The sequence below is a fragment of the Andrographis paniculata genome, unplaced genomic scaffold, assembly GCF_009805555.1.
Source record: "Andrographis paniculata isolate CXL003 unplaced genomic scaffold, ASM980555v1 Contig37END, whole genome shotgun sequence".
Lineage (NCBI taxonomy): Eukaryota > Viridiplantae > Streptophyta > Magnoliopsida > Lamiales > Acanthaceae > Andrographis > Andrographis paniculata.
The window spans coordinates 7,321,741-7,333,811 of NW_026137570.1; the positions used below are offsets into that span (position 1 = coordinate 7,321,741).

The following is a 12,071-nucleotide window of genomic DNA, read 5'->3' on the forward strand; positions in this document are numbered from 1 at the left end:
AGTTTTGGTTATATTGGGACTAAAATTGATAAAATTTTTATATTAGGACCAAAAATAATAAGTTTTGGTTATATTGAGACCAAAATTAATAAAACTTTTATATTGAGACCAAAATTGATGAATTTTGGTTATATTGAGACAAAAAATGATTTTTTTCCTAGTTTTTTATAATACAACTATAATGACATTTGGGGAGTAAATTATGCAAATATAAAGATGTTTTCAACGTTAAGTACAATGACGTAAAAAAACAAATATTGTTCTTTTAATGGGACATAGGTAATATAATATATACGATTAAAAATTTAAAACATGTACATATTATATTGTAATAAAATATAAAAATATATGAATATTATTTTTTAAAAAATAAAATTTATATAACATAAAAAAATATATAAATCTTTATTTATGATTAATATAACTTAATTTTATGAAAAAAATAGTAAAAATTTGAATGTATGTAACTATATTTATTTATTGAAATGAGATATACATAAATAATATTTTGTGAATTCAAGAATGAGAAAATGGTAAAAAGGAAAAAGAAGTATACTGAATTATTAGTCTTCTAAATATTACAATACCAAAATATATTTTGTATGTCACAATTCACTATTTCACCACATCACGGCTTCATAAATTTCTATTTGACCGAGTCGTAATGACTTGCATTTTATGGAAACCCTAACAAAATATATTTTATTCATTTTACAATTTCGCTAAAAACATCTTATACAAATTTTATATTATCAAATATTATGTCACGTGTCATTGAATGTCAACAATGTGTAGATTTGGCAAGATGTGAAATTCACTTGCATTTAATATATTAAAATAGCAAAATTATGATACTTTAGAATATATTTTAATTTGTTAAAATGACAATTATAGTACAAAATTGATAATTAGATATGTACCAAATATTTTTTTGCAATTTTTGGTAATGTTACGTACTATTAAAAAAAGAACATAATGTCGACGGAAATTGGGAAAACTAAACACAGTTTTTAACATGCTACAAGATCAGCAACAATAAAGACAACCTCCCGATCAAATTTCCGTCGGTAACTTGAAACGACAAAGAGGGCAATAATGGCTCGTCCCCAGCCACTTCTGTATGCAACATCCGTGGAACAAATGCGAGCACGGCATCCTTGTCGCTTTGCCACGGATCACTTCCAAGCAAATAGTGCAAGTCTCTTCAGAATCATTTGCCACCGCAGCCTCTTTCAACGACGACTCAATGGAAAACTCGGCAGCGGGAACCATGTGTGCCTCCGCTTCCTGGGAAGACTGCAGAAGCGCCAAATCCATATCCTCGCGCCCTTCTTCCACGAAATGGTTAAGAGTGATCGTAACCGGGCAGTGTATCCAAATTTTGTCGTAGTCATTATTCGAACTCAGAGGCCTCGATCTAAGGGCTGAAATTAGATGATCCACTGCAGATTCGATCACGTACGTTTGTCCCTCAGCATTAATAGGCCAATGCATGAAGGCAGTGTTGGCAGTTCGCCGAAATTCTTCAATGAGTTGATCGGCAGTGTTGGAGATTTCAATTTTATTTCTATTGATCGAGATTCCAATCGACGGGATGGGCTGCTGGAAAAAGCGACCCGTGTACATCGGCTCGGCGTCGGATTCTTGGTTAGCCATCAAAATTGATTGGTCGATAAAGCACCTGCAAGTGAATGAAAATTCAACGTTGAGTTGCGTCGAGCCCAAAATAAAACGACCATAAACGGTCTCGGGGGTTGTTGTTTGGCCCATGATTACGGATTCCTGCTCGAAATAATTTACCAATTGCGCCATGAGATTGTCAAGATTCTTGGAACAAGTTTCGAGTAGATAAAGATTTTTTAAAATTTCGGAAATAGTAGAAATTTAGATATTTGATGCGATAAGATCAGAACTTTTAAAAGTAAAAGTGTTTATGTAAATACAGTCGACAATCAAATGAATGCATACAATGAGAATGAGTATGTGTAATTGGGTGAATATATATAAGGATAAATTGGTTGGTACATGAAAATTAGATTACACTATAGCCTGATTTTATTTTTTGATTTGGATTTGATTGTTTTTTTATTCAGATATTTTTTAAAATATATATATATATTAGATTAAATACTCAATTTTTAAAAATTATAATAGAAATTATTTTACTTTGAAATATTAGGTTAATATTTATTTATATCTAATTTCAATTCAATATTTTAATAAATTATAAAAATATTAGGAAACAATCTACTTAATCTTCTACAATTTCAAATTTAAAATTAAAAATAAAAATATAATAATTTTTCTTCCAAAACATCATATTTTTTTAAATATTTTAACCCTAAACCCTGATACCATTTGTAACAAGTCCGTCGCCCAGGCCCAAGCCAGCCATCTCTTGGGCGCAACAACAAACTTGGGTATTACCGTATAATGCGGGTTAAATAAGACGGGACGCGAACTTGCATCAAGATATATGCCGTTGATTAATTGTATAGGATTGGGGTTCGCACACATGGGACGGACTATAGCCGAGAACCTGGGCAAAAATGTCAGTTCATGACACTCTTCCCCACTCCAAGTCGCAAATGCCCTCGCGTGACGCTACTTGAGTGCACCGACGTTAATTCCTGCACGTTGGGCAACGTCCAAGCGTCACTCCATTGACCCTTTTGCGTGTACCCCTTTGTGCTCACCAACCGCCAGCAAGGTTTGCCATAGCCGATCTTGACGGTGGTGACGAACGAAGCGGACGGATGAACAGTTCTTCAGGGAGGAGCATGCTGAGGGCATGACAAAGGAAGAGCATATCTAAGCGAGGCTGGACATTCCAGAGTGAAGTGCTCCTTGAGAAGGAGATCTTTTCATTTTCGTCTGTTACACTTATTTGGTAATTTTTTTTTAAAAAAAAATATACACTTCATTCTCATTTTAATATTTTTTTAATCTATTATTTTTTTAGATTTTAACCAGACTAATTAGTATCTTAATCTTAATCTAATTTTTTTATTATACTATTATTATTTTTACTAATACATTCTTAATCATTTACTAATTATACCCCTACTAAATTCACGTGTATACAGTAAAAGGACACCGTAGCCGGGAAGGAGAGACTAGTATTTAAACAAAAATTAAAATAAATATCTATTCCAAATTAGTTTCAAACTACAACGTAACAAACCCAAATCAATCATTTTCGTCATGGTGATTACTTTATTGTCGCTGCTATTTATTCTAATTTGGGACAAGGACATGTTTATTTGTTTGGAATTACAAAGGAAATTTAGTCTATTTTTCTTTTGTGTTTCTTTGGATTGCTTCTTAATTTCGATTCATTTCCTTTGTCTTCTACATTATTTTCGAATTAAGAATTTCTACATTATTTTCGAATTAAGAATTTATCGTATTTCTGTCCGTCAATTTGGATGAATGAAGGTGATCAACACGTTGCCAGATTTTTTGAAGTACACCTTATGCCATTTTTTGGCAAAAGGAAAATTAATGGTATCACTCCCCACAAGGCCAATTCTGGAATTGGTTGTGAAAACACTTTGAGAGGATTATTTTAGAGAGAGAAATATGTACTTAAAGCTTTCACCCTTGTCCCTTGCTATCTTCATTTTTTGAATGTTTGTTTAACACTGAAATTTGCCGGAGGATAGAGTTATCGGAGTTTCAACCAGACAAGACGATCAACTTTGGGTTGCCTTATTCTGTAACTGTTGTCAATACGACTTTGTGACAACCAGTGCCTGTGAAGGTGTTCCAAAGTTATCCATTGTAGAAGAAATGGGTTGAATGAGTTTATGGTTGTTTTTGTACAATATTCAATATTGATTATAGTTGAACTACTCGAGTATTGAAACCCCCTAGATGTAGGTTGGTTTATACCCAAATTGAGCTAAAAATATGTCTCATTTATTACTTTGGTATTTTAGTTGAAAATAAGTTGTTATAACCGTAAGTTAACCACGCTTCAGGGAATTGACCAATTTCAAAGGACTTTCATTGTTCGATGACACAAATTATGGGAGTTGGAAGAACAAAATGGAAACATTCCTTCTGTCCCAAGGAGAAAATGTCTTCTAATTGTCATCCTAAAAAAATATATTTTGTATGTGTTACAATTTTGTTATTTTAGTATATTAACTGCCGTGAATTAATTTCTATCCGATTTAGTCGCAATAACTTGCATTTCATGAAAACCCTAGCAAAATATATATGGTACATGTCACAATTTTGCTAAATATATTCTATACAGGTTACAATTTTGCCAAAAATATTTTGTACATTTATATATACTAGATATTTTTTTTGAATTTTCGCGAATGTACCCTAATATTTTTTTTTGAAAAAAAGGAAGAACATAATGCCGATGAAAGTTGGGACAGCAACTAAACACAATTTTTAATGAGCAAACTTCATTTCAGTAAATAGCTACAATTCTCGATCAGCACAGCGACAATAAACAGGACCTCTCGATCAATTTTCGGTCGCTAACTCGAAACGACAAACAGGGCAACAATTGCTCATCCTCAGCCACTTCTTGACGCAATCTCCGTGGAACAAATGCGAGCACGGCATCCTGGTCGCTTTTCCACGCATCACTTCCAAGCATATACTGCAGCTCTCTTCCGAATCATTTGCCACCGCAGCCTCTTTCAGCGACGATTCAATCAAACCCTCAGCAGCCGGAACCATGTGTGCCTCCGCTTCCTGGGCAGACTGCAGAAGCGCCAAATTCATATCCTCGGAACGCTGCAGAAGCGCCAAATCCGTATCCTCGCGCCCTTCTTCCACAAAATGGTTAAGATTGACCGTAACAGGGCAGTGTATCCAAATTTTATTGTAGTCATTCGAACTCGGAGGCTTCCATCTAAGGGCTTGAATTAAATAAAGCACGGCGGATTCGATCACGTACGTTCGTCCCTCGGGGTTAATAGGCCAGCGCCTGAGCTCAGTGTCGGCTATTCGCAGAAAATCTTCGATGAGTTGATCGCCAGTGTTGGAGATTTCAATTTGATTTTTAGTGATCGAAATTTCAATAGGCGGTATGTGCTGCCGGATAATCTGATCCCAGTCGGATTCTTCGTTATCGGCCATCGAAAGCCCTTGGTGGATAAAGCACTTGCAAGTGAATTCAAAAGTAACGGTGAGTTGCGCCGAGGCCATCGCACAGCGACTATAAACGGTGTCGGCGGTTGTGATGTCGTCCATGGTTACGGATTCCTGCTGGTAATTATTTCCCAACTGCGCCATGAGATTGTCAAGATGAATTCTTGGAACAGAAGTTTTTGACGTTATGAGATTCTGAAAACTTCGAAGAGAATGAAAATGAGTACGTGTAATTGGATGAATATATAATAATAAATTGGCGGCAATCCGAATCTTAAAACCAACTACGGTTGATTTGATTTTTTTTATTCAGATTTTTTTTTAAAGAAAAAAAAATGTTAAATTAAATATTTTATTTTAAAAAACTATAATAAATAATTATTTTTACTTTCAGATACTAGGTAAATATTTATTTATATCCAATTTCAATTTAAAATTCAAAACTCAATTATTATTTCATATATATATATATATTTAAAGTATATGACCCAATTTGTATAATATTCTCCTCTTTCTAATATGGTGAGTCAGTGACATATTTACTGTAAAATAATTTAAGAGAAGTATAACTATTAAATAATTAAGAATTTATTAGTAAAATTAATTACAATATAATACAAATAATTATAAATTAAGTTTAAAATAATTAATTAGTTTAATAAAAATCAAAATTATAAATAATTTTAATTAAAATATAAAATACTTTTCTAAAAAATGAAATTGACATAGTAGGTAAGACCGACAAATGAAGTGTTATTTTTTTTATATTTAATTTTTTAAATATAGGTTTTTTTTATTGGTTGTAAAAGTGAGGCCCTATACTTATTAAAGTTTAAATTTAATTTTCATTTAATTAATAACTTAAAACTGTTTGAATTCTTTTTTGGGGGCCAATTATAAACGATATTATCAACAAACAATACAATCTATGTAATCTTCAAAATTTATAGTATTGATGTTCGTCAATTTTACAACGTTGAAAATTTAGATCGTTCGAGGCTTAATCAAATAGGAGAAATTGAGAGATCTTGTTTTAGTTAAAAGTGATTTAAATAATTAATATTTGATTTATTATTTCATATAAATGATTAAAAAACTCTATTTAATTGTTTTAAAAAACATATCCAAATAAAAAATATATAATATGAATATTATTTTGTAAATAATACTCCTTCTGTCCCGTAAGTAAATATCTATTTGTTTTTTGCACGTAGTTTTAGAAATATTAGTATTATATTGGAATATAGTAGAAATAAAATACAAATGACTAAAAAAACCTTATTAGTATGTGTCATATAAAGGTAATGACATTTATGTAATATATTGTAAGTTTTAAGGGTATTTGTAATGTTAGGTAGATAGTACAGTTACTTTAAAAATGAAATAAATATTTTGTTATAGGAGACTAAAATGAAAAAATGGATTCTTTGTTATGGAACGGAGCGAGTAACATTTTCTATAATACAAATAAATAAAAAAATATAAATTTTTATTTATGATTAACATAAATTAATTTATAAAAATTTATAAATTTGAATATATGTAAATATATTTATTTATTGAAGAGAGATACAAATAAAAAATTTATATAAAATATATTGCAATTATACTTTTGTCTCGCAGTTTTTAACAAGGAAGCTTCGTTTCATTGAATAGCTACAATGTCGATCAGATCAACAACAATAAGCACGATCTCTTGATCAAATTTCCGTCGGTAACTTGAAACGACAAACAGGGCAATAATGGCTCGTCCCCAGCCACTTCTGTATGCAACATCCGTGGAACAAATGCGAGCACGGCATCCTTGTCGCTTTGCCACGGATCACTTCCAAGCAAATAGTGCAAGTCTCTTCAGAATCATTTGCCACCGCAGCCTCTTTCAACGATGACTCAATGGAAAACTCGGCAGCGGGAACCATGTGTGCCTCCGCTTCCTGGGCAGACTGCAGAAGCGCCAAATCCATATCCTCGCGCCCTTGTTCCACGAAATGGTTAAGAGTGATCGTAACCGGGCAGTGTATCCAAATTTTGTCGTAGTCATTATTCGAACTCAGAGGCCTCGATCTAAGGGCTGAAATTAGATGATCCACTGCAGATTCGATCACGTACGCTTGTCCCTCGGCATTAATAGGCCAATGCATGAAGGCAGTGTTGGCAGTTCGCCGAAATTCTTCGATGAGTTGATCGGCAGTGTTGGAGATTTCAATTTTATTTCTATTGATCGAGATTCCAATCGACGGGATGGGCTGCTGGAAAAAGCGACCCGTGTACATCGGCTCGGCGTCGGATTCTTGGTTAGCCATCAAAATTGATTGGTCGATAAAGCACCTGCAAGTGAATGAAAATTCAACGTTGAGTTGCGTCGAGCCCAAAATAAAACGACCATAAACGGTCTCGGGGGTTGTTGTTTGGCCCATGATTACGGATTCCTGCTCGAAATAATTTACCAATTGCGCCATGAGATTGTCAAGATTCTTGGAACAAGTTTCGAGTAGATAAAGATTTTTTAAAATTTCGGAAATAGTAGAAATTTAGATATTTGATGCGATAAGATCAGAACTTTTAAAAGTAAAAGTGTTTATGTAAATACAGTCGACAATCAAATGAATGCACACAATGAGAATGAGTATGTGTAATTGGGTGAATATATATAAGGATAAATTGGTTGGTACATGAAAATTAGATTACACTATAGCCTAGCCTGATTTTATTTTTTGATTTGGATTTGATTGTTTTTTTATTCAGATATTTTTTAAAAAATATATATATATTAGATTAAATACTCAATTTTTAAAAATTATAATAGAAATTATTTTACTTTGAAATATTAGGTTAATATTTATTTATATCTAATTTCAATTCAATATTTAAGAAATTATAAAAATATTAGGAAACAATCCACTTAATCTTCTACAATTTCAAATTTAAAATTAAAAATAAAAATATACTATTTTCTCTCCTAAAACATCACATTTTTAATATTTTAACTCTAAACCTTGATACAATTTGTAACACGTCGGTCGCCCAGGCCCAAAGGCCCAAGCCGGCCATCTCTTGGGCGCAACAAACTTGGGTATACCGTATAATGCGGGTTAAATAAGGTTAACTTATGAGAATGAGTACGTGTAATTAATTGGGTGAACATATGAATATATAAGAATACATTCGCGGCAATACGAAACTTAAAACCAACTAAGCTCTGATTTGATGTTATGATTTGGATTAGATTTTTTTATTGAGATTTTTTTAAAAAAAGTAAGGTTAACTTAAGTATTTAATTTTTTAAAATTATACTCCCTTTGTCGCACATACCGCGTCTGCTACATTGTAGACACGGTATTTCAGGAGATGTGTAATTAGTAGATAATTAAGAATGTATCAGTGAAAATAATTATCCCATAGTATAAATAATTATAAATTAAGATTAAGATAACTAATTACTTTAATTAAAATTTAAAAAAATAAAATTAAAAAGTTTAAAATGATATTAAAGTGTGTAATCATTTTCCAAAAAAAGAAAGTGACATGATATGTGGGACGGACAGAAACGGCAACGTGGACATAGTAGGTGGGACGGAGGGAGTAATAAATAGTAATTATTTACATTCAAATATTAGTAAATATTTATTTATATCCAATTTTAATTTAAAATTCAAAACTCAATTATTATTTCATATATATATATAATTAAAGTGTATGGGGTCCACTTTAATTTGTATAATACTCTCCCATCCCTAATATGGAGACACATTTACTCTGAAATGATTTAGGAGATGATAGAATTAGCCAATAATTAAGAATTTATTAATAAATTATAATGTAAATAACTATAAATTAAAATTAGGATAACTGATTAATCTAATAAAAATTAAAATTATAAATTATAAAAAACTTTAATTGAACTTTAAAATACTTTTTTAAAAATAAAAGTTACATAATATGTAGGATATGCAAAAATAGAAAATTCGACATCGTGGGACAAAAGAAGTAGTATTATTTTTTACAATTTAATTTTTTAAATACTTGATTGGTTTTTTTTTTTTTTTTTATTGGTTGTAAAAGTGAGTCTGGATACTCATTAAAGTTTAAATTTAATTTTTATATACTTAATAATTTAAAACAGTATGAATTTTTTGACGGGGTCAATTATAAAAGATATTATCAACAAACAATACAATCTACGTAATCTTAAAAACGTATAGTATTTATGTTCATCAATTTTACAATATTGAAAATTTAGGTCGTTCGAGGCTTACTTCAACATGGACAAATTGAGAGGCCGTGTTTTAATTAAAAGTGATTTATTTAATTAATATTTGATTTATTATTATATATATATATGATTAAAAAAATTCTATTTAATTGTTTCAAAATTCATACTTCAATAAAAAAAATAGTATATAATATGAATATTATTTTGTAGATAATAATATTTTTTATAATACAAATAAATGAAAAAAATATAAATCTTTCTTTATAATTAAAGTAAATTAATTTTATGAAGAATTATAAAATTTTAATATATGTAAATATATTTATTTATTGAAAAGAGATACAAATAAAGAATTTTGAGTGAATTCAAAGATGAGAAAAATATCATATATTCCCCATTCCCAACTCAAAGTACTATTTTTACTATTTTAACCCGTCTCACTCCAAAGTATCAATTTCCTATTTTAGTAAAAGTAATTATACATCAATACCAAAATAACCTTAATTTTTACCTAAATTACAAACATACCATTACATGTACAGTTACTTTTTACGTAAAGTCAAATGGCAAAAATGTCAAAACTTCTTACGTACTTCCACTACCTAATAAAATAATATTATTTCTTAATCTACTACATAAAACCCCGAAGAGCCACTTAGACCAGGACGGAGAGAGTACATGTCACAATTTCGGTAAAAATATTTTGTACATTCATTACCAAAAAATGTATGTTTTGCTTCGAAAAATTGCTTCGAAAAATGAACGATTTCCAAACCTATTTCCCATTAGCCTTAGACATAGTCTTGGAAACAGCTCCGAGACTGATTTTTCACGGCTATTTGTGTAGTCTCAAAATTTCCGAGACTAATTCGGATAGTTTTGGAATTTCCGAACAAAGATGCTTTGGAAATGATAGCAACGCGTGGATTTGGCAAGATATGAAATTCACTAGCTTTCAATGTATTGAAATAGCAAAAATTACGACACTTTAAGATATATTTTGCTAAAGTAAAAATTAAAATACAAATATTATTTAAACATTATGTACGAGATATCTTTTTGTAATTTTTCAGATGTAATATAATATTATAAAAAAAAGGAACATAATGCTGATGAAAGTTGGGACATCAAGTAAACACAATTTTTAACAAGGAAGCTTCATTTCATTAAATAGGTACAATGTCGATCAAACAATAAACACGATCTCTTGATCAATTTTCCGTCGGTAACTCGAAGCGACAAACAGGGCAATAGTGGCTCGTCCTCAGCCACTTCCTTACGCAATCTCCGTGGAACAAATGCGAGCACGGCATCCTAGTGGCTTTTTCGCGCATCACTTCCAAGCATATAGTGCAAGTCTCTTCCGAATCATCCGCCGCTGCAGCATCATTCAGTGACGACTCAATCGAATCCTCGGCAGCCGGAATCATGTGTGTTTCCTCTTCCTGCAGGGAAGACTGCAGAAGCGCCAAATCCAAATCCATATCCTCGCGTCCTTCTTCCACGGAATGGTTAAGAGTGACCCTAACAGGGCATTGCATCCAAATGTGGTCGTAATCATTCGAACCCAGAGGCCTCCATCTAAGAGCTGAAATTAAATTATCCACTGCGGATTCGATCACGATCGTGCGTCCCTCGGCGTTAATAGGCCACTGCATGAGCTCAGTGTTGGCGATTTCCTGAAATTCTTCGATGAGATCATCGACAGTGTTGGAGATTTCAGTTCGATCTGTAATGGTCAAGATCCCAACTGGCGGAATGGGCTGCTGGAGAATCCGACCCCTGTGCGTAGGTATGGTGTCGGATACTTGGTTATTAGCCATGAAAATGTTTTGGTGGATAAAGCACTTGCAAGTGAATATAAAACTAACGGTTAATTGCGTCGAGGGTATCGTAGAAAGACGATAAGAGGCGTTGGAATCTGTTGTTTGGTCGATGATTACGGATTCCTGCTGGAAATTACTTCCCAATTGCGCCATGAGATTGTCTAGGGTTATTAGAAAAAAGGTTTTTAAAGTTATGAGATTTTGATAATTTCAGAGATAGTAAAAATTTACGTATTTGATGGAACAGGGCGAGAACTTTCAAAAGTAAAATTGTTTATGTAAATAGAGATTTGGGAATGAAAATATTCGAAAATAAATGAATGCATATAATGAGTATGCGCAGTTGGGTGAATATATGAATATATATATATGTATATATATAAGGATAAATTGGCGGGAAGATAGAAAATTAAAATCTACAACAACCTAATTTTATATTATGATTTGGATTTGATATATATTTTTTTAATTCAAATATTTTTTTCTCAAAAAATATATATTTTTAAAATTATAATAAAAACCATTAATCTTTAAATATTAGGTTTATATATATTTATTTGAAGTATACGTACGACTTTGCATATATATATTTTTTTTTAATTTTATTTTTTAATATTAGATTGGTTTTCTTTTTGTTTTTGTTTTTTTTTTATAAATGGGAACTCGCACTGGACTTAGACAAGACAAATCGTACTAAACGAATAGGCGTCAGAGTTTTAACTCATCACCTTACGATTACAAATTTTCTCACCACACCCAGGCCCGTTCCTAACATATCAAAGGCCCGGGGCAAAACTAAAAAATGAGGCACCTACCAAATATTTTTTTTTAAAAATAAAAAATAATTATTATTAAAAAATCAAAAATAGCAATATTTCAGTTTTACAAAATATGTTTAATGCAAAACAAATTAA

General features: G+C 31.4%; 2 protein-coding genes across 2 annotated transcripts; both read right to left on the reverse strand.

The window, feature by feature from the left end:
- Positions 1-1,053: 1,053 nt before the first annotated feature.
- Positions 1,054-1,770, reverse strand: LOC127250191 (probable E3 ubiquitin-protein ligase RHY1A). Its single transcript, XM_051273351.1, has one exon. The coding sequence runs from the start codon at positions 1,768-1,770 to the stop codon at positions 1,054-1,056; it is 717 nt and encodes a 238-aa protein (XP_051129308.1).
- An 8,772-nt stretch (positions 1,771-10,542) lies between these two features.
- LOC127250192 (uncharacterized) lies at positions 10,543-11,310 on the reverse strand. The gene has a single exon (XM_051273352.1). It carries the CDS (start codon positions 11,308-11,310, stop codon positions 10,543-10,545), a length of 768 nt encoding a protein of 255 aa, XP_051129309.1.
- Positions 11,311-12,071: the final 761 nt, after the last annotated feature.

Coding starts and splice junctions, on each gene's coding strand:
- LOC127250191 (XM_051273351.1), bottom strand. CDS start 1,770: ATGGGCCAAACAACAACCCCCGAGACCGTTTATGGTCGTTTTATTTTG.
- LOC127250192 (XM_051273352.1), bottom strand. CDS start 11,310: ATGGCGCAATTGGGAAGTAATTTCCAGCAGGAATCCGTAATCATCGAC.